This window comes from Aspergillus karnatakaensis (assembly GCF_047715665.1).
Source record: "Aspergillus karnatakaensis strain CBS 102800 unplaced genomic scaffold BJY04scaffold_113, whole genome shotgun sequence".
Classification (NCBI taxonomy): domain Eukaryota; kingdom Fungi; phylum Ascomycota; class Eurotiomycetes; order Eurotiales; family Aspergillaceae; genus Aspergillus; species Aspergillus karnatakaensis.
Window position 1 is genome coordinate 1 of NW_027395825.1, and position 23,307 is coordinate 23,307.

The window sequence follows — 23,307 nt, forward strand, 5'->3', positions numbered from 1 at the left end:
ATACATCCTTCGGGGGCGAAGAGGCGGAGAGATTCCTTCAGGAAGGCATCGAGGAGGTAGAGCTTCTTGCTGACGTTGAGGGTCCACTCGCCACCTTCGCTGGCGAGCGCAGCAAGGGCTTCTTGGCGGATGGGCTCGATGTACTCGGGGTGGGCGCAGAGATCGTAGATTGCCATGGTGAGAGCATGTGTAGATGTGTTCAACTGGACGGGGTATCAGCATCACGGGCAACCCAGCTCCTCAGGGGTCCTGAGTCAACTTACAGCACCAGTAATGATACCAACAATCTGCAGAGCAATCTTGCGGTACGACTCGTTGTACTCAGCCAGGTACTTAAGGACATCGACATCCTGGTTGTTAGGATCACGGCGCTTGCGGACCGGCTCCTCGAGGAACTTCTCTGCCTTGGTCAAGATCGCCTCTAGCTGGTTGTTCGGGAGCACGAAGGGCTTGACGATGGGGCGTAGCCAGCGAGGGTAGTACCAGAGGGCGTTGCGGATGCGCCAGGCGGCGGGGAAGTACTCTATGACAATCTGGTCCCAGCCGCCGATGTGCGCTAGGTCCTCGCCGATAAGCACGGCCGAGGTGATGCTGGAGACGGTCGCGTAGCAGAATTGGTAGACGCCGATTTGGTCTGCATGAGTTAGTACTCAGCCACTTCCACTAGAAGAGGGAAAACATACTGTTGTCGTGACCGATCATGCTAAACAGGTACTCGCTTGTGCGGCGGTACTCGCGGTGCATCATGGGGACCAGTTTGTCTGTTGAGAATTAGCATTGTCGTCTTAGGCTGGTTTAGGGGAGCTCATACTCAGGTTCTTGGTGACAGGCCCACGAACAGCATCGATATGCTGCGCGCCATCCATCGCAATATCGGCACCGATATGCTCACCAACAAAGTTGGCAATAATGACCATGTTGTGACTGATCTTGGACTCCGGAAGCATGCGGATCTCAGGGAGATACTTGGGGTCGATGACCAGCTGCTCCTTGTTGGAGGTTTGAACGACAAAGTTGTTTCCCTTGTTCTGTTTGCATGTCAGTCAAGGCTCGAGGTACGTCCGAGACAGCTAGTGAGGTACCTTCTTGTAACCCTCCCTCACGATTTTACGGCCATTGTAGCGAAACTCCAACGCTGCCTTCTTGCGATTGAGACCCAGGAATCCGGGTGACGGCCCAACGCGGATCCATGGCTTGCCCTTTTGCCCAAAGAAAAGACCTCGTGCAGAGGCTATCAGTGCAAATGCGATGATTGCCCAGGTGGCTGGGTTGGCGAGGAGGATGAGCTCCATGGTGACTGCGCGTAGTGACCACGAATGTAGTAACTTGACGCGGCTACGGTCTGTCCGATTGACTTTTGTGTATTTTCGAGCACGGATCTTGGAGAAATATGAATTCCTCCCACGGCCAAGTTTGGGGTCGGTATAGGGCTGTATACTGCTCCCGTGGCACCACTGTGGAGGATCATTCTGGGGCTGAAGTGGTGCCACCACCAATGAGAAACGAATGCTTTGAAATACATTTGGCGTAACTGTAGTCAGTAAGAGAAGGGGCTGAAGGTAGTTGGAAAGTAGTGAGTCCTGGTTGGCTGTGAGTCGACCTTTATCTTAAACTCCCTTAGCTCGACGTGGTCTACTCCATCCCAACACATGTTTGATTATGGTAGCCATAAATCATAAAGTAAAGGAAATGGATTGAGATTGCAACAGGTCCCTTTTTAGCTCAGAGTCAGCCCCATAATACTTCTTGAACCATCTGGGTTGTAGCCAGGTATGGGCGTCAAGGTGAAACCTAACCGGGGACCCTGTGTACAGCATTAAAGTCCTGTTGACTACTTTCTACAGTAGATAGCTACTAGTCCCATCAGTCTGGGTCTACAAGTTTACCGCCGTTAAGAAACATATATGTGATCCACCCCAGGATGGTCTTTCCTCCAACAGCTCTTTACTTTTCCCTTCTTGCCCGACCTTGAAGTAACGGCGAAAAACAAGGCGACATCCATCAGCCGATCAAAGCATTGTAATTACTAACAATAATAGCTCTAGTATACAGCTCTATATAACCGCGCGCTCAGTCAAAGGTCGATTCTCCTTAACGCGCTCAAACGAAAGCACACCAAGGTCAAGCGTCCGAAACCGCCCGTAGACAATCAGCTCCGCAACGCCTCGTCCACACGCCGGAGCCTGCTGGCTACCGTGGCCGGAAAAGCCCACACAGAATAGAAAGTTGCTGACATCGCTATGTGGCCCTGCAATGGCGTTGTGATCGAACGTGTTGAACTCATAGTGCCCCATCCATGAATCCGTTACGCGGGCGCTCGCAAATTGTGGTACCCTGCGTGTTATAACTGGGAGGATCTTCTCGTCCCATGCGTTCTCGGCGAAGGAGAAATCGTCGACGTCTACCGCGGTATCTGGTCCGATGGGCGGACACCCGACGAGGTAGTCGTTTGTGCCGTAGGATCGGAGATGAACACCTGACGGGTCGATGGTCAAGGGGAGATCATGCGGTAGGCTCTTATCGACAGAGAAGATGTAGGTGTAGCGTCGCCTCGCTTCGATCGGCAGGTCGGGGATGCCTGCTAACTTGGCGACAGCGGCAGCACGGGTTCCGGCGGCGTTGACCACAGTGCCAACGGTGACTTTCTCTCCTGTCTGGAGGTCGATGCTTTGCACGTTGTTGCCGCTTTCGTCCAACTCGGCGCCAACGACTTCATTCGCGAAATATTCCACACCGTTGGTCTGGGCGGTGCTGCGCAGCCACTGCACCATGCCCCAGGCGTTGAAAGCTCCCTCGTCGACTAGATTCAGGCTGGCGCTGTCGAGGTCGTCTGTGTACAGGAATGGATACCTTTGCTGTACTTCAGCCTGAGATATGATCTGGGTGCCGGCTCCCAAGCTAGCCTGTAGCTCCTGATCCTTCCTCAGAACAGACGTGAACTCGGTCGAGTCGGACAGGTAGAGGTATCCGAAGTTGCGAATCGAAGGGGTAAAGGGCACGTTGCGAGGGTCTGGAGGGAACTGGGCGCCGAAGCACTTGACAAAGTCGGCTGCGTACTGCGCAATCTGAACATTGATGGCGGTTGCGAACTGCTGGCGCATGCAGTTGTTGCTGGCTTTGGTGGCAGAGTATTCTAGCGAAGGGTTTCGTTCAACAACGAGCACTGAGCCTTTGAAGTCGGGGTTTGTGGCTAGATGCCAGGCGATGGAGGAGCCGCTGGTGGCACCGCCGACGATGACGACGTCGTAGTGTTGACGGAGGGGAGTACTGCTGATTGACATTGTAGTGGAAGATGAGTCTGATAAGTGTTTAGTAGTAGATGTTGTATACTGGGGGTTTATATAACGGCATCAGCATGATTATCATCGTGATAAGATGCCTCATACTCTATAGTCTGTATACATGGTGACTATTCAGGCAGTCTCCCACCACAAAAGGATTGGTAATCTTCCCAATATTTGGGGATTCTCCACCTGCCTCTTGTCGCGATAAGCTGCCTGTTCGAATGCGCCACAGGTGGGCCCTATAGTTGACCCATCAGGCAGGCTTCCCCGACCAGCACTATTATCAATTGCCTGTTGCTGCTGTGCTTTGAGCCTCGACACTCACCAGATATCCTTCAGCAAATGTCTCGCATCTTCATGTACGTCCACATCATTTTCTAATTCCAATCTGACTCCACCAGAACAGGAGCAACAGGCTACATTGGCGGCGACGTCCTGTACGCCCTTACCCAGACCTTCCGCTCCTCCACGATCGCCGCCCTCGTGCGCAGCGAGAGCAAAGCCTCCCTAGTCACAAGCAGATTCCCCTCCGTGACGCCGGTCATCGGGGACCTTGATTCAACCGCGCAGATTGCCAGCGAAGCCTCCCAGGCAGACATCGTACTTCGTACGTACAAAGATACCTCCATTGGAAGCTTCCTAAATGCTAACCGACAACTACTATTCTCAGACCTCGCAAGCTCGAACCACCTCCCCAGCGCCACCGCCATCGCACAGGGCCTAACAGAGACCAAGCGCCAAAGGCCAGGTATGTTCTCATTCCCTTCTTCATCTCTCAAAGGAACCTGCTAAAAATTGCAACTTGTGTCTAGTCTGGATCCAAATCTCCGGCGCAAGCCTCCTCTCCACCCCCGAGATAACAACAAACACCTACGGCCAACCGCGCGCCCAAAACCACAATGACCTTACTGGCATAAGCGAGATCCGCAACATCATCTCCTCATCCCCTAAACGTGCCGTCGACAACCTGCTCCTCAGCCTCTCTGCTAAACAATCTAATATCCGCACAGCAATTGTCTATGGACCCTTGATCTACGGTCTGGGTCGCGGCCCTGTCAATAGACGGAGCATCCAGCTCCCGGACCTCGCAAAGGCGACTCTTAATCTTGGACACGGGGTTCAGGTTGGGAAGGGACTGAGCTGTTGGAGTAATGTGCATATCTCGGATCTGTCGCAGTTGGTTGTAAGACTCGTTCAGGAGGCGACCTGTCGACAAGGTGAAACCCCGTCGCTTTGGAATGAGAATGGCATTTATTTCGCGGAGAATGGGAGCATGGTTCGTCTTCTTGATTCCCATCCTCTTCCTTTTCTGCCCTTGCTGATGTCGTTTTAGCCGTTCGGCATTATTGCACGGGAGATAGCTGCGTTTGCCTTCCAACAGGGCTTTATTAAAGGGCTGGATGTAAGGAGTATCGATGCGGAAGATGTAGATAGGTTGACTGCACATGGAGCCGTTCTGTGGGGGTCGAACGCGCAGTATTCTGCTCTTCGGGCACGAGAGCTGCTGGGCTGGACGCCGTCAGGCCCCAGTCTCGAAGAGGAGATTCCTAGAGCTGTCCTGGAGGAGCATTTGCTGCGTGAACGGCGGTCTAAAATCTAGTTGGCCAGCCAGACCTTTATCGTTATTGTTATGATAGCTCTCTATCCAAGCTGACTCGTCACGTTGCAATAATCGGGCATCGCTCATGCTTCAACACGTCAAACCAGCTCAGTGTGTAGTCTTTCGTCTCTGAGCGTGCTTTCCACACGCACTGTGCGGTTCCGACCGCTGCGGAAAACGGGCCCAGGGAGGTTCGATGGCCGGTTGCGATCAACCAATCTTGTAGGCCGCTTTGCAGGTCAGGGCCTAACGCCTCGCAGGCCGCGACGAAGCCTGGCCACAGGATCGCGGGATCAACATTGTGGCATGGCGCAGTCTCGCTTTCCTGGACGCGTGCTTCGTCGTATCGCCCGAGGAACTCCAGACAGCTGCGCACATTATCCTGCAGGATCAAGGCGCTGATGTTGGGAACACGGCGGTAGTAGAATAAGACTAGAGCTTGCTGCATGGCCTTCGCCATGAAATGGGCGGCTGTCAGGTTTTGGGTAACGGTAGTGCTCTGACTGTTCTTGGTAGTTGTTAAGTCGGGAGACTGGTCCCACGAGAGAATGTACTGCTCCAGCACCCTGGCACGGCGCTTCAAGTCTCCCGCGATACGCGCACTCACAGCCGGGTCGCCGCGGTGGAGAAGCTCTTGTTCGTTGGCCAGGCGAATGACCTGCGACAGAAGGGCGATGAGAGATTCTGGGATTCCGTAGATATCCGGGAACAGCGTATCATCCCACTGCCCCATTACTTCTAGGTGGATGTCGTTGCAGCCTACCCTGTTGCCTTTGGCGATCGTCATGTCGAGATCAGCGTCTAGGATGTCGTTCGCTAGGCGGAAGCTTCGGAGGGAGTCTGATGATGGCTCCATGGAGAGTAGGCTGGCGCTGGGACGGTCCAGGCAGATGTCTAGCAGGGCGCATCCGCATGTGCTTTCGGCCATGATTCGCAGGAAGGTGTAGACGTGGTGGAGGGATCGGACTTTGAGCGACTTGTGCGGTTTGGGAAGGCCGCGCGTGCGGATTAGATACTCGGCGTCGACGAGGAAGGCTTGCGCGCTGGAGTTTTCTCCGTTAAATATCTGATTCCAGTCAGTATTATCACACAGGTTTTCCGATGAGCGCATACCGAAAGCATCACCATGGACAGGACAGCCATTAGAATCTCCTTATACTTGGCCCGGTTGGGCCCCCGAACCTCCTTGTCCAATGCTATCTCCAGGTGCTGCTTGGCGATTTCCTTGAATTGTTTTGCTGATATGTCCATGCCGTCGGCATATTGACTGCGTGCGTATTTGTGGAGGCAGCTAGCAGCCAGCAGAGAATAGAGGAGCGATAGCCGGGTTTGGGTTGTGGAATGGTGAATGGTGAGCTCAGCAAATGCACTCATTGCAGCTGGTAGGTGGACTGTCTGCCAGGGGCATTCCCGGCAATTCTTCAGCGGAAACGAGAGCGAAATGACGTTTTCTTTGAAGTACCGCAGTAGGTCGGCGGTTTGACGAGGTATGTTTGTGCTTTCTGAGACTTCAAGAGGAGGGAGTGGTGTCAGAGATAGAGGAATCGAAGGAAGGAGAGATTGAGGATGGCTTGGTAATGTATCCAGCTCCAAGAACGGGTCTAGTAGAGGTAGATCAAAAATAGGCGTGTCTCCTGCGATGGCAGGCCAGAGGAGGTCCCAATCCATGGATGGGTCGGACTCTGGCTCATCCTGATTATCATCTAAGGCTAAAACTCCGAAAGGGCCTTTGAATAAACCTCCTGCTGAAGATAAGCTGGTGCTAGTTTCGATTTCTATCTGGGCGAGAGCAGCGCTGGGAGACTGTTTCCCAAGACCGTCGGCAGTCACCCGCGTCATGCTCTCTTGGGCAGCCTCTGCCACGGGGTTAGCAGAGACCGTCTCTGGACAGAAGATATCCTACCGGAGAATAGAGGGCGGCGATATAGTCGGTCACCGTCACGACCCCCAGCCCAGATCAACTGACGTTCGTAGCCGAGGCATGCGAGACCCTGCTGGTGACAGTTCTCGCAAGCAGGGCGGGCTTCGTCACACTTGACATGGCGGCTGCGACAGGTTCCGCAGCCGGTAAGGGTACGGTTGCGAGGGAGCATCTTGATTCTTCGTAGCTTGCATGGTGAAGAAATTGGGAGACCGCGGGGACGGTTGGTGGCGACTCTGCGACAGATCTACCAACCGAGTTTTGCCTGCTCGACCCACTCTTTCTGGAGAAATCCACACTAGAAAGCACTCAATATCTGGTTGGTCAGTAGTGTGAGATGTACATAATGTGAACTGTGAATGCCTACACCCTTTACAGACTGGTTCGTTCTAAGAATCTGGAATATATATGCAGAAGCTACTCACGAAGAGCAGCCGAAGCCATATTCCAACTCCTTGAACTCCGGCCACCCATACCCGAAGGAGCTTTCGAGTAGGTTGGTAAGATAGGCATGCGTCTGTAATTAATGGCGTAGGTATCGGTAGAGATATGATTGTAATGGATTGCGTCTCAGTTTTCATGGCTAACTTTCATTTTTTTTCTCCATCGGTCTGCCAGATTTGAGACCAGCGGGATACGTTGCTTGTTTGGTTTAAGTGACTCACAGGATCCAGGAGTCAAAGGATAATACCGCTTATACCTTCTATTTCGAAACATTCTATTATGACCTAATGATAATACATGGTGACATACGGCCCTGTCTTGCTGGTATAGCTAAACGACAACCACGAAAACAAGTCCAGACTCTCAGAAAGGTCGACACCAGGTCTAGCGAGTCAGTCAGGCTGTGTACTAGTTGGAACATTCAGAAAACTCACTTGTAACCCGCAAGATTGCTAATAAAGCTACTAGCATGATCCTCCCACCCCCAGCTGCGGAACACCTTCTCAATCGTCGTCGCAACAGCAAGATTATTGCGCCCCGGCAGCGGGAAATACAGCTTCGGCTGCGGCAACGGCGAGTTCGGCCTGATTTCCATGTTCACCACGATAGGCAGTTCATGTGGTGGGAGGGTAGGGGTGGGTTTGGCTGGATCGGGTGGCGGTCGTACGCCAGTGGGGATCTCAAGGGCGTCCCAGATCCCCTTGAGAATCTGTAGACCTTCTTCCATCTCGGTGCCTTGGATCTTGCCGTCGAGTGTCCAGATGGAGGTGACGCTTTCGAAGGAGACGTGGAATTCAGATACGTAGATCTTGAAGCGTGTCTCAGAGGGAGAGACCAAGTCGCAGGATAGCATGTCGGGGTGTCTGGTTGATGATCCGTTTTGTAGGAACGCTTCGACGTTGGATAGACCTTCCGAGAAGACACTCCCGGTGTCTGCCGCTCGCACGGCATCCCGGATCAGCTTCCATACTGGGGTCCCTGTAGCCAGAGATTTGAGCGGCGGAATCAGGTATAGCTTTGCGGCGATGTCGTCGCCTTTCAAGTCGAGTGCCACCATGGCCTGAGTCTTGACTGCGAGGTCGGCGAGCATCCCTCTGTCGAGTAGTGTGCGCTCGTCGACATCCGTCAGGGTGAGCTTCGACACCAGCTCGTGGTACAGACTCAGGTCGATCTTGGGAAAGACTCGTTTCAACCGCCGGAGGGCTTCGTCGGTCGTGCCCCGGTTACACACATCGTCACCCGTGCTGGCCGCGTAGCTGGTTGGCTCGAAGGTCATTCGAACTGTTGCGCGATTCTTGGTGAAGTTCTGGCTGAGCTCGAGTGATCCCAGGCCGCCGAGGGCACATTTGTACAGGTTCGGACGGGACTTGGGGAAGGGACCGAGGTAGGGGATAACATGGGCGACGTAGAAGTATAGGTTCTGAAACTGGTGGTGTTTGTCATAGTGCGCGTCCTCGAGCATCTTGGAGAACATGGGTCCAGTCGCTTCCCACCATTCTTTCTCTTCGAGATTGGGAAAGAGGACAGACTTGGTTACCGCCTCGTATGTTCGAGGTACAGCTCGCTTTTCGTCGGTCATCTTGCTTTTGGGATTCTGGGAGTCTGTGAATATCCGGCTGAGTGCAATTAAGCGGCTCTGAACAGCAAACAAGGTCCCTTCTTATATGATGGCCCGGTTTCAACCCTTTCTTCGAGTGCCAGCCTTGGCCGAGCCATGACTCTGATGCAAAGGGGGTACTCTGGTTCCTTGTCACTGACGCAGGATGCATGTCAGCCCAAATCGAAACCCCTGCGCCACTCAGCAGAGACACATGTCAGCTTCCAAACTGAGATACCCAGCCCGACGCCTGCTGCAGGAAATACCCCGACTCGCAGTGGCAATCTTCAATTGGAGGATACCATTACGCCTGCAGGATTCGGGACCGGGGTAACAGATCGTAATCTCTAACAGGAGGCTGACAGGGCTATCACAGAGAATCCCTGCCAGCCTACAGGCGAATAGGATGACTGCATCCACACTCGGCTGGGCTTACCTGCAGGGCAAAAATATGCCCTTCCATCCACGCTGTATGTTTTCTTTTCTTATCCTTTCTTTTGTCCAGCTTGCCACCGGGGCGTCGAATGCCATCAGCTTACTATCGGCTTGAGGCTGGTTGAACGGACCGAATAAGTAGGTCTGTCTCAAACAGGTGGATAAGTGGTGCTGGTAGCCGGTAGGATTCCACCATCCTCCCGGCCATACCTACAGTAGATATGCAATGTCCGTCGGAGTCCGGTCAGCTCGAAGGATACCTGGTTGAGGTACACACAGATCTCCCTTGGCAGCTGTAATCACAATTTTCTCCCATTTGCCATTTTTTTCTACGGCAGGTCAGAAAGCTCAGAGGGCCCCGCTATTGCCATTGTACCTCGTCCGTAGACACTTGATATATTTCCACCTCCAACATACGTATCTCTACATTGCTAGATACCAATCCGTGAACAATAGCACGACTAGACCGACTGCCATGATTCTTCTCTATCTGTTATCCCTAATTCTCGCTGTGGGAGCAACATCAACCCAATGCCGCTGTCGCCCGCACGAAAGCTGCTGGCCCTCCGAAGAAGACTGGGTCTCCTTCAACAAAAGCATAAACGGACATCTGATCCGCCTCCGGCCCGTCGGCGCCGTCTGCCACGGAGATGAATATAACGAAGAAGCCTGCGCCGACGTACAAAATAACACTAGCAGCTCATCCTGGCGGGCTGCCGAACCAGGTATGAGCCGACCGTATCCATTCTTGGCTCGTCTCGGCCCGTGAGGTCTAGATCTAGATCTAGCTAGCTGACACCCCATGTGGTTGCAGGTGCCCTCGAATCAACAAACTGGGAAGCCTCCGGAGAAGACACCCCCGACTGCGACGTTGCCGCCCCACGCGACAGCCCCTGCAGGCAGGGTCGCATCCCGCTGTACGCGGCGCTCGCCGAGTCAGCAGAGGAGATCCAGGCGGCGGTGCGGTTCGCGAAGAGGCAGAACCTGCGCGTTGCGGTTACGAATACCGGTCATGGCGGCGTGGGGGTTTCGGCTGCCTCGGATTCGTTGCAGATTAATACTAGTCGGCTTAGAAGGATTGAGACGGTGGAGGAGTTTGTTCCCGCCGGGGGTACGGAGGTGGTTGGACGGGTGGTGACGATGGGTGCGGGGGTTCTGACGGAGGAGTTGGCGAGGGCGGCGGCGGATGAGGGCTTTACGGTGATTATGGGTCTGTGTGATACGATTGGAATTGCGGGGGGATATATCCAGGGTGGTGGTGTAGGGCTGCTTGGGTCAGCGTTTGGTATGGGATCGGATAATGCGGTTGAGTTTAATGTTGTGACTGCGGATGTGAGTGTCTCTCGTGCTCTATCGGTCGGTACATAAGCTGACGGATGATGACTAGGGCGACCTTGTCGTGGCCAACGAATCTACCAATGAAGACCTCTTCTGGGCCCTGCGCGGCGGAGGGGGTGGCACGTTTGGCATTGCTGTCAACACCACCGTGCGCGCGCTCCCTGACATCAAGGGCACTGTGTTCCGCGTCAGCGCCGTGCTTCCACAGCCAAATAGCGACCCAGGTCCTGATCCCCAGAGCGTGATCTTCGACATCACCCGGCAGATTGTCGCTGCCTTTCCCAAGATCAAAAACGCCGACGCAGAGGGCACAGCAAGCGCCTTTGTGCTCGCAACCATCGGGCTCGACGGGTCCTTTATCGTACAGTCGGAGATCGTGTTTCCGGCTGTTGACCCCTTGCCTGCAGACCAACAGGAGGAGCTCAACAAGCTAACTACGGCTCTTGAGAATCTCGGATACGGTGACGCGTACACAACAACCCTGACGGCCTACCCGCATCTCTCTCAATACCTCCGCAATGTTGGGCCCGTCCCGCCATATGGACGCATTGAGGGCTCCGTGCTCTACTCTGAGGAACTCTACCACTCGGCCGACGGTGCAAACCTGATTCTAGACATAGTCTTCGATCATACATACGGCCCAGGCGACATCCTCGAATTCTTCATGACAGGTGGCGGACAGTTACGAGCAAACAAAGATCTCATCGATAGTGCCCTCAACCCAACATGGCGGGATGTCGGGCTGTACGTCTCGGCGCGTCGCGCACTGGCTTCGTCTGATGCGAGTAAGCGGTTTGGCGAGAACAATCCTATGGTTGCGTTGAGAGAGATTGAACGGCCGAGTCTGGGGTCGTATTATAATGTTGCGGACTTGGAGGAGCCGGATTGGCCGGGGGCGTTCTGGGGGGACAATTACGAGCGGCTGTACCAGGTCAAGCAGGAGTGGGATGAAGATGGCTTGTTTGTGGTGAATCTGGGGGTTGGGAGTGAGGATTGGGATGAGGAGAATATGTGTCGCGTTGATTGAATTTATAGCGTAGCAGGCAGTGTTGAAAAAAGCGTATGCAATGATAGTACACTGATCTTTCGATTGTCTTTCTATTCTCCATATGAAGTCGCTCAACATATGTTTTACGAGGTCAACTATTCTCCATCTCTAGCCTCAGGACGTTATTGCCAACACTGAATGTAAGTCATGCCTTCTTTTCCCACAACACCAAGGATAATCAAACTTGCCCTAGGGCACTTACTCTTACTCCTACAGCTGGGCAAGATAGAAAACACTTTGCAGCTAGGTAGGTTTGTCATTCTGTAGTAGGTAATAAACAAGCCAACGCCCCCATTCTATGTTGAGTATATATCTAAGCCAATCTATGCCTCCGCCACAGCCCGAGTGACCGTCTCAACAACAATATCCCCAACCTCACTCGCGAACGGCGGACACATCATGGAGAAGTGATCTAGTCCATATTAGTATCACGCCGACGTAGCCAGACATGCATCGGAAAAGCAGAACTTACCTCCATTAACAGTATGCACCGCAATATGCTCCCCGACAAACTCCTCCCACCCATTCATCCCGAAGAGCTCCCGCCGCCCGTAAAACCACGAGTTGAAGTACCGCTCGAACTCGTCCATGCTCATCTCGTACATCGTCTTCCCGATGTCTAGGCCAGGTCGGCCCATCGCCGCAATAGGGGCATCAGGTCGGTTATCGAGACCGAGCAAGGCCCAGACGACGGCGACTTCCTTTGGCTGTCGGTCTTTCGGGAAGGCTGGGGCGTCGTACCGGGCTAGTGCTCGGCAGGTTGCCATGAGGTGGTCGCGCTCTTTCACGGAGAGGTCTTCCGGGAGGTCCCGCGCGCGGTTGATTCCTTCGAAGGTGCCGAGTTTGTTCACGAAGTCGACTGTTACCAGCGATGTGGGGATGAGTGATGGCGCGCGCATGTCCAGGATGATCAGGGCTTGGATGGATTCGCCTTCGCGGGTGAGTCGGTGTGCGACTTCGTAGGCGTAGATGGAGCCTGCGGACCACCCGCCGATGAGGTAGGGGCCGTGCGGTTGGATGCGTCGGATTGTGCGCAGGAAGATGCCGGCCATTTCTTCGATCGTTAGGTCGAAGAGTTCGGGGTGTTCGAGGAAGGGGGATTCCAGGGCGTAGATGCGCCGGCCCTTGGGGAGGGCTTTGAGGTGGATGTAGGATTCCACTGTGCCGGATCCGTCGGTGGTGAAGAAGAGGGGGGTGTCTTGCGACCGGGACTTTCCTTGGATTAGGACTGCGCGTGAGACGGCGTTGTCGAGTTTGCGCTGGCGGGCTGGGTCTTCTGCTTTCTTTTCTGCTGGGGCAGAGGTAGCAACGGTTGTGATGGTAGGGACACTGGTCGGCTCATCTTCGGGGTCGTCGAGATCTTGCATTGCATCACCCACGGTGGGGTTCTGGGTGAAGAATGCAGCGGGGAGCTCGATGCCTGTCTCATTCTGGAAAGCCGCCGTAATCTTAATACTGAGCATGGAGTCCATTCCAGCGGAGGCAAAACTGGTTGACGGCGTGAGGTCGCTTGTCTCCATTCCCAGGGCATCGGCAACCAGCGCAAGCAGCAGCTCGCTCGGAGACGGGCCCTGCTTACGAGGTGCTGCCTTGATCGGAGCAGGAGTGGGCTTGGTAGGCTCCAGTGTAAATTCAGCATCTGGCGAGTCACTGAGTTCTAGCTCAACATCGGCTGGAGTGGGGAAGTTGGTGAAGAAGGCAGCAGGCAGCTCGACGCCCGTGGTGCTCTGGAATTTGGCCAGGGTAGCAATCGCCATTTGAGAGTCAACTCCGAACTCCGTAAAGGTGGTCCCTGGCGACGCCTTCATCTCAGCCACGCTGACTCCAGTGCGCTCCTCGACGGCCTCAAGCAGCTTGATGCAGAGATCCTCTGTGTCCGAGACGCTACTCGCCGTTGAAGGCCTTGACAGTGGGGTGCTGGGTCCAGACGAGCTGCTGGAACTCGGCGAAGGAGTTGGCGCTCTCGCGCGCTTGGGGAAGGCCTTGACCGGAGCAGCTGGTGCTGGCCTGGATGAGCAACCGCGGGTGGCACCAGTAAGCAGGGCGAAGAAGTCGCGCTCCAGCTTCTTGAAGCAAATATCGGTGCAGACGGCAATCAGCTGATCCTGGCAGTCGGTAGCATAGACATCGCAGAAACTGACCCCGGTCTTGGGGTCCTGCTCGCGAATGGTGGCGTAGACGTGGTAAGGACCGGGAGAGGATAGATCACCGAGAATGCGCAACGACCCGATGTGGTTCGCAATGTGAACTTCATTCTTTGGTCGGTTGACGTCAGCATTCAGGAGGAAGCCTGCGACGTGGACTAGGGCATCCACCGCAAAGGGGCTGCTGATGAATGCGCCGAGGTCAGCAGTGGCAGGCACCTGGAGAGTGATGGCGGCATCTGCAAAGTTCGAAGAAACGAACGCTTCTTGGACTGCATGATAGGAAGCCGAGTAGTCGACAATCTCCGAGAAGACCTTGTAGAACAGAGCGGTGCCCATTGCGTGCACCTCGCGGGGACTGACTGAGCCGGTAAGGGATTGTACACGTGCCTTGACCAGCGGCTGGATGCGAGACCACTCGCGGCGAACCGACGAATCGTTCTGTCCGAGGCGGAGAATGGCCGAGCCGTACTCGACGGGTGTTGAGCCCCTTTGCCCTTTGAAATGGGCGCTCACAGTGTTGGATTTGGTGTCCAAAGCGGCTTCCACCCAAACCTGCGGCAAGACTTCCATGTCCTTACGGAGCACTAGCGGGCTGTGCATCTCCAGGCTAGTCATCTCATAACTTGTAATTAGAGGACTGGACCCATTCTGCTGGTCGAGGTATGCTGCCGCCGTGTAGGCCATGTCAATGAAGATGCTTGCGGGACAGATGGCCGACTCGTCCACAACGTGGCCACCAATAGCCCGGGCCAGCTTCGGGTCGGATAGATCGACCATAAATGTGCCGCGAATCTTGCCTTCCTCCTTCTGCAGCTTCTCAACTGTGTGGAGGGTTGTAGATGCCAACCTTGAGGAGCCTGTACTTGTCGACTCTGTGGGCGTGGCCTCTGTGATTGCAGCGCGAGTCTTGTACGAGTGCCAGAAGGTCTTCATGTCAAAGGCATAGGTGGGTAGGTCGCTGATCAGACGGAGAGAGTCAAGGTGGTCCTTGTGGAACTCGCCCCAAGCAACAGGCAGCTGGGCGCAGTGTGCTGCCGCAAGAGCCGCGGAGATGGTTTGCCAGTCATCTCCTCCTCGACGGAGGCTGGGCCAGGCATTGACGCTGCTCGACTGAAGGCAAGCAGCCATAAGGCCAATGCAGATTGGATGCGGTCCTATCTCAAGAGCGAATGACCGGTTTGGAATGAGACCCTCTGCTTCGCAAGCACGGACAGCATCCACGAAGGCCACAGGCTCCCTAGTGTGACGGCGGAGGTAATGCGCGTTGAAGACACCTGGCTCTCCAGCTTTGACAATACGACCCAGAACAGTGCTCGCGACTGGTAGATTTGGAGGATGGAAGGAAACCTGGTTAGCGCTCGCCTCAAGCTCATCTAGGAGCACATCCATCTGACGAGTGTGGAAAGCGTGCTGCACGCGCAGACGAGTGGTCGAAACCTTACCATCCGACTTCAGATACTCATCTAACGCCTCGATTGCAGCAACGGGACCGCCGACGACAGTGCTTGATGGGCCGTTGACACAGCAGACCTCACATCCGGCAGTGGCAGCAGAATCACGAATGCGGTATTGCACGGTGCGCATGGGCAGGCTGACAGCCAGCATGGCAGCTTCGGACGGTGGGCAACGGCTGAAGATGAGAGTAGCGCGTCGGAAAGCCAGAGCAAGGGCGTCACTCGTGGAAAGAACACCAGCGACACAGAGGGCAGCGTACTCACCGAGACTGTGGCCGATGAGCACTGTCGGTCGCAAGCCCAGCGATTGCCAGTAACGGGCGAGAGCAATTTCCAAGGCGACAGTCGCAACTTGCATATCCACCTCCGTAACAGCACTATCCTCTGAATTGCTGCGAATGGCATTGATGAACTTGGTGGGTACAGCCTGTGCATCGCAGATCTCTTGCATCGAGTCTAGGAGACGGCGGAAGGTCGGCGAGGTCCGGTACAGGGCACCTCCCATCCCTAAGCTCTGCGCTCCCTGGCCGGTAAAGGCAAAGACAACGGCCGGGGAAGGGTTGGTCTCGATGTTGTTGTTCAGCGGCTTCTCAAGGTGACGCAGGAGATCGGCAGTAGAAGACACGACAGATGAATCACGGTGGACATTGTGCATGCGGCGGGCAGTAGTCGTGTAAGCAAGATCGGCTATCCTCGTTTGGGGATGCGCAGCCAAGTATGTTCGGAGACGCTTGCGGTTGGCCTCGTGGGCTATTGCTGTGCGTCCAGATGTGACAACAACATGGTGAGTTCGTGGGTCGTTGGACTGCACCGGTGCTGGCAGAGCAAAGGCCGGCAGATCCTGCAACAGCATACTAACATTGCCTCCGGCTGCATCAAAGTTGTTGACAAATATATACCGGGGATCGCTTCCGTTTCGCGCCCAGGACTGTCCGTTGGCCAGTTGGATGTGCTTCCCAATGAGCGGTTCCAGATGGGGATTCAACCTGATCGGCTGGTTGGGCTGCGGGGGAATCTTGCTGTATTGTAGGATGAGAATCGCCTTCATCAGTGAGATAATACCTGCTGCAGCCTCACTGTGACCGATGTTGGCTTTCAGAGCCCCGACGATGAGGGGCTTCTCGCGCTGGGGGCCGTTGGCCGGGGCAAACACGCTTCGCACGGCGGTAGTCTCCACGCGATCACCAGCCTGCGTTCCAGTGCCGTGCATCTCGACGACATCCACTTGACCAGGGAGAACCGCAGCCTGTCGCATCACCCGACGGTACAATGCTGCCTGAGATCTCTCGTCCGGATGGGTAATAGAGCCAGCACCGGCGTTGCAGTTGCGTGATGCACCAGCGAGAACAGCAATGACATTGTCCTTGGACCGAACTGCGTCTGACAAGCGCTTGAGAATTACAACACCAACCCCTTCGCCACGGCAGTACCCATCAGCGCTGTCGGAGTATGTTTTGCAGGCCCCTGTGGGCGACAGGAACCCTCCGTTTCCAAGACCAGCAAACCACTCAGGAGCAGTCAAGAGTGTTCCGCCACCCACAACAGCTGCGTCATACTTTCCTGCAATTAAAGCGTCGCGAGCGAGACAAAGCGCTGTGGCACTGGAGGAGCAACCGGTATCAATGCTGTAGAAGCCACCAGCCCACTGGAAGAAATGCGACAGGCGACCGGGGGCGAACCCGCGGTTGACACCAGGAAGATAGTGTGTGTCAATACCTTGCTGGTCGTTGATGCTCTTCCAGTCATCGATGGTCTGACCGAAGTACGTCGCAATCCGGGGTGGTGCTTGCTGGTTGTCAGCCGGTGAGTAACCCGCCATTTCCAGGGCTTCGTATGTGGTCATCAGGAGCATGCGCTGGACTGGATCCATTTGCATTGCTTCACGTGGCGAGATATTGAACAGCCGGTGGTCAAAGTCTCCAGGGTTCTTAAGGAAGCACCCGTAGCGGCCGATGAGGTTGTGGTCATCGACGTTAAAGCGGCTACTGGGGATGCGCTGGTGCGTCGTCGTTGCCGTCTCCAAGAGCCGCCAGAACTCCTCGAGCGTGTCACTGTCTGGGAACCGGCCAGACATGCCGACAACCGCAATCGCGTCTGCTGGGAGGCTGTCGATGCTACGGCCGTAGGGCTTGGGGGTGGGGCTGAGCTCGACAACATCAACCTCCACCCCTTTCTCTTCGAGAAGGACTGCAATCTTAGAGATCTCAGATGACTCGCTGAGTGGAGTGAGGGCGATCCGTGTGGCCTGCGCGTTGTGGAGGGCATCCACAAGCGCGACCACACTCTCCTCCACGTTGATCGGCGTGCGAGCGACTTGGTCAACGGCGAGCTTCCAGATCTCGGCCGTCTTAGCTGAAGCCATGCCGACAGTTTCAGTGATATTGATGGAGGGCAGGTGAGCTCCGTGCATAGGTGCCTGACTGAAAGCAGTTGTGGGGGTTGCAGCTGTTCTCTTCGTCTTCGCAAAGGCGTCGAGAGAAGAGGGAGGGCCACAGATAAGGGTGCTCTCGGACATGACTTGGCCGATATATACACGGTTCAAGGGAGACACCGATGCATTGAACGTTTGTAGAGCCTGCTCCAGACTCGATGTCTCCGACACCAATTGCACCCATGGGCCGTTGGAGTCTTCAATATCCTTTCCTCTGCGCTGAAGCTCCAAAGCCAGGTTGAAGGCAAGTGACACGGCCTCCACGCCGTAGGTAATGATCTCATCCAGTGTTGTAGCGGCAGCAGCAACGCCGGCCGCCAACAGTCCAACACCGTATGCAAGGGGCTTTGCGACACCTCTTGAGAGGACATTAGGCTGGTTCTCGGCGAGACTATAAAACACTCATGTCAGTTCTAATGTATATGATAGATAGTGGTGATGTTCACTCACACGAGTAGCTGGCCAACCTGGACCGTGGTCAAGAGAACCAAGTCAGCGACGAGGCTCCTGTCGTCAGCACGGCCGAACTGGTGTTCGGCGAGTTCCACAAGGTCTTCGAAAGGCCCTATGTCAGAACGTTGTATTCCATCCAGGGCAGCCGTCTGACGTTGCACAGCAGTCGAGGCAGCAACCAGCAGGCTCTGAAGTTTGCGACTCGACTTGGAGCGCACGTTCAGGTCGTGTACAGCGGCGAATGTAACCCGCTCGTGGGGAAAGAGAAGGACGTTGATTGGAGTCATGGTGAATGCAGTAAAGAGGAAAGAAATCGGACGGCGCTGCTAAGTCTATAATATGCTGGTCTATGTATTTTGCTGGAGAATCTATACTGCTCCTCCGGTGGTTAGCCTTGTGTTATATACCTTTCCTTAATCGACTCCCAAGGCTCTACAGCTGAAAGTAGGGCAACACCTGTTCAGCTCGCCCTGAAGGCTGTGCCCTGAGCATCACCTGCAAGAGCTCTCCTGTCCTCCCACACCGACTCTATTCTCAGAGTCGGACAGATTACTCTGGGTCCGGGTCGTCCGGATTAACCAGATGATCGGGCCGCGAGCCAATCTCACCTCTGCTTTTAGTTATCTATAGGTGTTAGCGTCGATCTGACTGTTCTTCATCATCAGCTCCAAAAAAACATCCCCACGCCTCAAGCGTCCCAATCTATGCAATCTGCCACAATGGCTTCCGATATTAGCGAGATCGCTAGCCTGCTCAAGCGTGAGCGCTACCACCGAGATACGGCGCAGTGGGATCTATGCCGAGCCGCCTATCATCCCGATCCCAAACAGACCTACATCGACGTTTCTTGGTAAGAGAATCTTCTACAACAATCCAAACGTCTACTGACCGACTTTCCAGGTTTCAGGGCGACATCGACGCCTTCATGGCCCGATCAGCTCACGTCTACGCAGGGCGCATCAACGTCATCCACTCGTCCTTCGATCCAGTCGACATCAAAATCCACGGTTCCCGCGCAACCAGTGAGGCCTTCTGCCTCATCACCAGCGCCATTACCCTGAGCGGGGTCGATTATGAGCTGGCCTCCTACATGCGTCTTGTTTGCAGGCTGCAGAAGGTGTCAGAGCCTGGTCCATGGCGAATCGTACGCCTGGAGGCTATCTACGTCCGTGACCGATTGGTCTGTTGCTTCCCTGGTCGGGATATTTCTGCCCCGCTGGAAATGTCTGAGGAACCTCTTGCTTATCCTAAGCCCTACCGCCACATGGCTTTCGTCATGCTCAATCGGGGGCTTCAGCCGCGAGTGGATCTTCCGCATGAAGATGACCAGCACAGCGTGAAGCGGGTCTTGGATGCAAATGCAGCTTTCTTGAACGGTGTAAGCAAAGAGCCTCACTCGTCGGAGGAAGTAGTCTAGTTTACAGCTTTGAATTGGGCCTCTTCTCCTCCTATGTCACAGACTAAGAGGGGAAGATAGATGTAGCTACGGGCCAAACTAGCTTTACTTCGAAATAGACACATAACTCAATTGACCTTGCACACAATGGCATTGTTACACCTTTACAGATCCTTCTATTTTCGGGGAAACTAGAGCGATAGGGCGGAGAGCTGAAAGATTCTCATTGCAGCATAAGCATCGGCTTATTTCCAATTGGTCTCGCCGATCAACGAACCTGCATAGCAAACATTCTGTTTCCACGAGGGAAGGAAGCATAATGACCCGAATCTACATCGGCCCCAAGTGATAAGACTTATTCTTATCACATCAGATACCGTGTGGAGACATAAATGGCCTGCATTGCGCGGCTAGAGCCAGATATTCCTATCAACCAGGCACAGAAATCGAATCAGCAATGACTCCGCCACTCCTCGCCCTTGAGGAGCACTACTACTCGAGCGCTATCTTTGACTCGATTGGCGAAACCTTCCAGCGTACGCTTCATGCCGTTCCGGGGCTGGCCGATCAGTTGAGAGGCGTGGGCGATGAACGAATCCAGGCAATGGACCGCGGAAACGTCGCGTTCCAAGTGGTCTCGCACTCTTTTACTCCGGGTATGGAATCCAATCGACGGAAAGAAACCTGATAGTGGCTGATAGAAAGGATCGTTGCCAGGTGGCCCCAGCGCAGAGGATTGTCGCAGTGGCAACGATGAGCTTGCGGCCGATATTGCTCGGATCAGCGAACCGCATCGCTTTGCGGCCTTTGCTGTCCTGCCAGTAGCCGATCCTGTAGAGTCGGCGACCGAGTTGAATCGGACTGTGTCGGAACTTGGCTTCGTTGGCGCCCTGATCGACAACCATGCCGACGGGAAGCATTTTGATGGGCCTGAATACGATGTGCTATGGGCACAGGCCTCGGACCTCGACGTGCCAATCTATCTGCACCCAACGTGGCCTTCGGCTCAGATGAGGGAGCATTACCTGGGATCCTACTCTATGCCCGTCGCCATCAGCTTAGGTGGGCCCGGCTGGGGCTGGCATCCTGATGTGGGTCTGCACGTCTTGAAGTTATTCGCAGCCGGGGTGTTTGATCGCTTCCCGAAGCTCAAGATCGTTCTCGGCCACATGGGTGAGATGCTGCCGTTTATGCTAGAGCGGGCAAGCGACATGAGCACGCGATGGGGTGGATGGGGTCCGCGAGATCGTCCACTCAGGCAGGTCTGGGATGAGAATATCTGGATCACGACGTCGGGGTCTTGGAGCCTCGCCCCGCTGAAGTGCATCCTGCATAATACCAAGATAGACCACATTATGTACAGCGTTGACTACCCTTTCGAGTCGAATGAGCGGGGTTTGGAGTGGTTCAAGGAGCTCGAGGCCAGTGGTCTATTGACGGAGGAGCAGCTGGAGATGGTGGCCTATCGTAACGCCGAGAAACTCCTGAAGGTGCAGGTAAAGACGCACTAGATTACAGGGCATTCCATGTTCCCCTAGCGAATAGCATTCAGCATTGAGACTCCAACCTACCTTTCCTCCTCCTAATTCTCGAATATTCTCAAGTAACCCTCCACGAGACATACCAAGTTCTCGGGCCTTTTCCTGCAGGGACACCCCTGCATAAACCCGATAATTCGAAGGGTGAAATACCCCGGTGTGGATCGTCCAATAGCCCGACCTTCCAGAAGATGCATCTTTCAGCTCGCCCCCCTGGTCAGCAAGCCATGATTGCCTGTACGACCTCTCGTCAGCCCACTAAGCCCCGCCCCAAACTTGGCAGGGTGATAGTAAGACGTTTCGTCAGTTCTTGTACCGGTAGCCTGGTCCCGAGTGCGAAAGCTCGCTGTTAAATGTGCCTTGGGCCTGCCCTTTCTCCCTGATCACTAATCGAAACACTACCGCATTCATCAACATGGCTCCAATCTTTCTGATTCCACTCGGTGCCGTTGCCTGCTGCGTCGTGGTCAGCATTTACCGGCTCTTTTTCCACCCACTCAGTCATATCCCTGGTCCGAAACTTGCGGCCATCACCCACGCTTATGAGTTCTATTTTGATGTCATCAAGAAGGGAACACTCATCTGGGAGATTGAGCGCCTACACAAGATATACGGTAAGATGTGTTTCTTCATAGTGGGTTTCCTAAAACTGACCAGCCAACCAGGACCTATCATCCGCATCAACCCTCGCGAAGTGCACATCTTGGATCCTGAGTACTATGAAGAGATCTACACATCTAGCGCCCGGAGACGCCATAAGGATCCGGTCTTCCAGTCCCAGTTCAACGTGATGATGTCTAGTATCTCCGCCATCGAAGCGGAGACACACCGCGCCCGCCGAAGTCTTTTCGAACGGTCCTTTTCAAAGCGTGCTGTTCAGAATATCGAAGGGTTCATCAACGGTCATATCGATAAGCTCATTTATCACCTGACCAATGCAGCAAAGGGCCAGAGCGTTGTCAGACTTGACACTGCCTTTGCCGCATTGGCGTCTGACCTCATCCATGAGTACCTCTATGGTTTCAACCCCGGGAACCTTGATATCGAGGGCTTCAACAGCCACGTCAGAGATGCAATTAATGGTCTTTTTGAGGGCGCGCATCTTCTCTATTTCTTCCCCTTCCTCCATGCCATCATGGATTCGATGCCGCTGTGGCTGTGGGAGAAATTGAGTCCAGCAGCGTTCGCCCTGTTGAGCGAGAAACAGACCTTGTATCAGCGGGGTGTTGATGTTATCAAAACTCCGGAGCTTGCCAGTAAAGGCAATGCGATTGGTGGCAAGCTGATCCGCGATCTCACCGCAAGTACTGTTCCAGAGCATTTGCGAAAGCCAGATCGTGTGATGCACGAAGGATTTGCGATCATTGTTGGTGCAGTCGAGACTCAAACCAGACCGCTAGCAGTTGCTGCATGGCATATCTATAGCAGAGACGATGTTCGGAGCAGGCTTCGAGAAGAGCTGAAGACTGTAATGGCTACTCCAGACTCCCGGCCCACTTGGAATGAGTTGGAACAGCTACCCTACTTGGTAAGGGAGACACCCAGAGTGTGAGCGTAAATACTGACGCAATTAGTCCAACGTCGTCAATGAATCTCTCCGCTTAGCGACCGGAATTGCGGGCAGGTCACCTCGCGTCGCCCCGAACGAAGCGCTTGTGTATAAGGGTCTTACCATACCACCAGGGGTAAGTAGCACTCAAATTCATCTCGAACTGCCTCTCTAACCACCCCCGTCAATAGACGGTTATGAGCCATATCAACTACTTTGTCCTTATGGATTCGCATATTTTCCCCAATCCGCACGAATTCGACCCCGACCGGTGGTCTCGCGCTGCTGCCAAAGGTGCCCGACTGGATAAGTATCTGGTGACCTTCGGCAAGGGCAGTAGGATGTGTGTGGGCTTGAAGTAGGTTGCTCGCAGTCCCAGATTTATCTTGTATGGCAGCTGATATCTTATAGCCTGGCGTATGCTGAAATGTTCTTGATCATCGCAAGGCTGGTGCGCAAGTTCGACATGGAGCTGTTCGACACCCCAAAGGCCAACATTGAATTTGCTCGCGATTTTGGGACTCCGTTACCGGACAAGGGGGGGTTGGATGTGAAGGCGACGGTTGTGGGTGTTGTTTCTGAGTAGATGTTTATTGTCTCTTTCTCCGAGGTATAGAATAGAGAAAAGCACATGTCATTACCTACTGGTACTTGGCGCCGCGCCTAGGCAAA

At 54.4% G+C, this 23,307-nt stretch overlaps 10 protein-coding genes across 10 annotated transcripts; 5 read left to right on the plus strand and 5 right to left on the minus strand.

The window, feature by feature from the left end:
- Positions 1-74: 74 nt before the first annotated feature.
- On the minus strand, positions 75-1,292 carry BJY04DRAFT_225078 (cytochrome P450; the record flags this gene model as incomplete). Its single annotated transcript, XM_073718131.1, has 5 exons — positions 75-203; positions 264-634; positions 684-761; positions 812-1,028; positions 1,083-1,292. Coding segments are annotated over 5 exons (1,005 nt in total), but the record flags the coding sequence as incomplete, so codon positions are not given.
- Positions 1,293-2,054: 762 nt separating this feature from the next.
- BJY04DRAFT_212110 (NAD(P)/FAD-dependent oxidoreductase) lies at positions 2,055-3,281 on the minus strand (the record flags this gene model as incomplete). Its single annotated transcript, XM_073714497.1, has 1 exon — positions 2,055-3,281. One exon carries the CDS (start codon positions 3,279-3,281, stop codon positions 2,055-2,057), a length of 1,227 nt encoding a protein of 408 aa, XP_073564181.1.
- A 345-nt stretch (positions 3,282-3,626) lies between these two features.
- BJY04DRAFT_226112 (NAD(P)-binding protein) lies at positions 3,627-4,884 on the plus strand (the record flags this gene model as incomplete). Its single annotated transcript, XM_073718343.1, has 5 exons — positions 3,627-3,643; positions 3,686-3,891; positions 3,955-4,032; positions 4,097-4,560; positions 4,618-4,884. 5 exons carry the CDS (start codon positions 3,627-3,629, stop codon positions 4,882-4,884), a joined length of 1,032 nt encoding a protein of 343 aa, XP_073564182.1.
- Positions 4,885-4,942: 58 nt separating this feature from the next.
- On the minus strand, positions 4,943-6,977 carry BJY04DRAFT_226113 (Zn(II)2Cys6 transcription factor; the record flags this gene model as incomplete). Its single annotated transcript, XM_073718344.1, has 3 exons — positions 4,943-5,950; positions 5,998-6,740; positions 6,788-6,977. The coding sequence occupies 3 exons, from the start codon at positions 6,975-6,977 to the stop codon at positions 4,943-4,945; spliced, it is 1,941 nt and encodes a 646-aa protein (XP_073564183.1).
- A 556-nt stretch (positions 6,978-7,533) lies between these two features.
- Positions 7,534-8,859, minus strand: BJY04DRAFT_226115 (putative dimethylallyl tryptophan synthase; the record flags this gene model as incomplete). The annotated part of the gene is made up of 2 exons (XM_073718345.1): positions 7,684-8,859; positions 7,534-7,633 (listed from the first exon to the last, which is right to left on the minus strand). Exons 1-2 carry the CDS (start codon positions 8,826-8,828, stop codon positions 7,534-7,536), a joined length of 1,245 nt encoding a protein of 414 aa, XP_073564184.1. The 5' UTR covers positions 8,829-8,859.
- An 897-nt stretch (positions 8,860-9,756) lies between these two features.
- On the plus strand, positions 9,757-11,646 carry BJY04DRAFT_212114 (FAD-dependent oxidoreductase; the record flags this gene model as incomplete). The annotated part of the gene is made up of 3 exons (XM_073714498.1): positions 9,757-10,006; positions 10,096-10,613; positions 10,669-11,646. 3 exons carry the CDS (start codon positions 9,757-9,759, stop codon positions 11,644-11,646), a joined length of 1,746 nt encoding a protein of 581 aa, XP_073564185.1.
- Positions 11,647-11,990: 344 nt separating this feature from the next.
- BJY04DRAFT_225084 (uncharacterized protein) lies at positions 11,991-18,439 on the minus strand (the record flags this gene model as incomplete). The annotated part of the gene is made up of 3 exons (XM_073718132.1): positions 11,991-12,079; positions 12,140-18,090; positions 18,150-18,439. 3 exons carry the CDS (start codon positions 18,437-18,439, stop codon positions 11,991-11,993), a joined length of 6,330 nt encoding a protein of 2,109 aa, XP_073564186.1.
- Positions 18,440-18,871: 432 nt separating this feature from the next.
- On the plus strand, positions 18,872-19,629 carry BJY04DRAFT_226118 (uncharacterized protein; the record flags this gene model as incomplete). The annotated part of the gene is made up of 3 exons (XM_073718346.1): positions 18,872-19,002; positions 19,053-19,530; positions 19,612-19,629. 3 exons carry the CDS (start codon positions 18,872-18,874, stop codon positions 19,627-19,629), a joined length of 627 nt encoding a protein of 208 aa, XP_073564187.1.
- A 376-nt stretch (positions 19,630-20,005) lies between these two features.
- On the plus strand, positions 20,006-21,059 carry BJY04DRAFT_212117 (amidohydrolase family protein; the record flags this gene model as incomplete). The annotated part of the gene is made up of 2 exons (XM_073714499.1): positions 20,006-20,204; positions 20,266-21,059. The coding sequence occupies 2 exons, from the start codon at positions 20,006-20,008 to the stop codon at positions 21,057-21,059; spliced, it is 993 nt and encodes a 330-aa protein (XP_073564188.1).
- A 431-nt stretch (positions 21,060-21,490) lies between these two features.
- Positions 21,491-23,221, plus strand: BJY04DRAFT_226119 (cytochrome P450; the record flags this gene model as incomplete). The annotated part of the gene is made up of 5 exons (XM_073718347.1): positions 21,491-21,700; positions 21,752-22,614; positions 22,661-22,771; positions 22,827-22,993; positions 23,047-23,221. The coding sequence occupies exons 1-5, from the start codon at positions 21,502-21,504 to the stop codon at positions 23,219-23,221; spliced, it is 1,515 nt and encodes a 504-aa protein (XP_073564189.1). The 5' UTR covers positions 21,491-21,501.
- Positions 23,222-23,307: the final 86 nt, after the last annotated feature.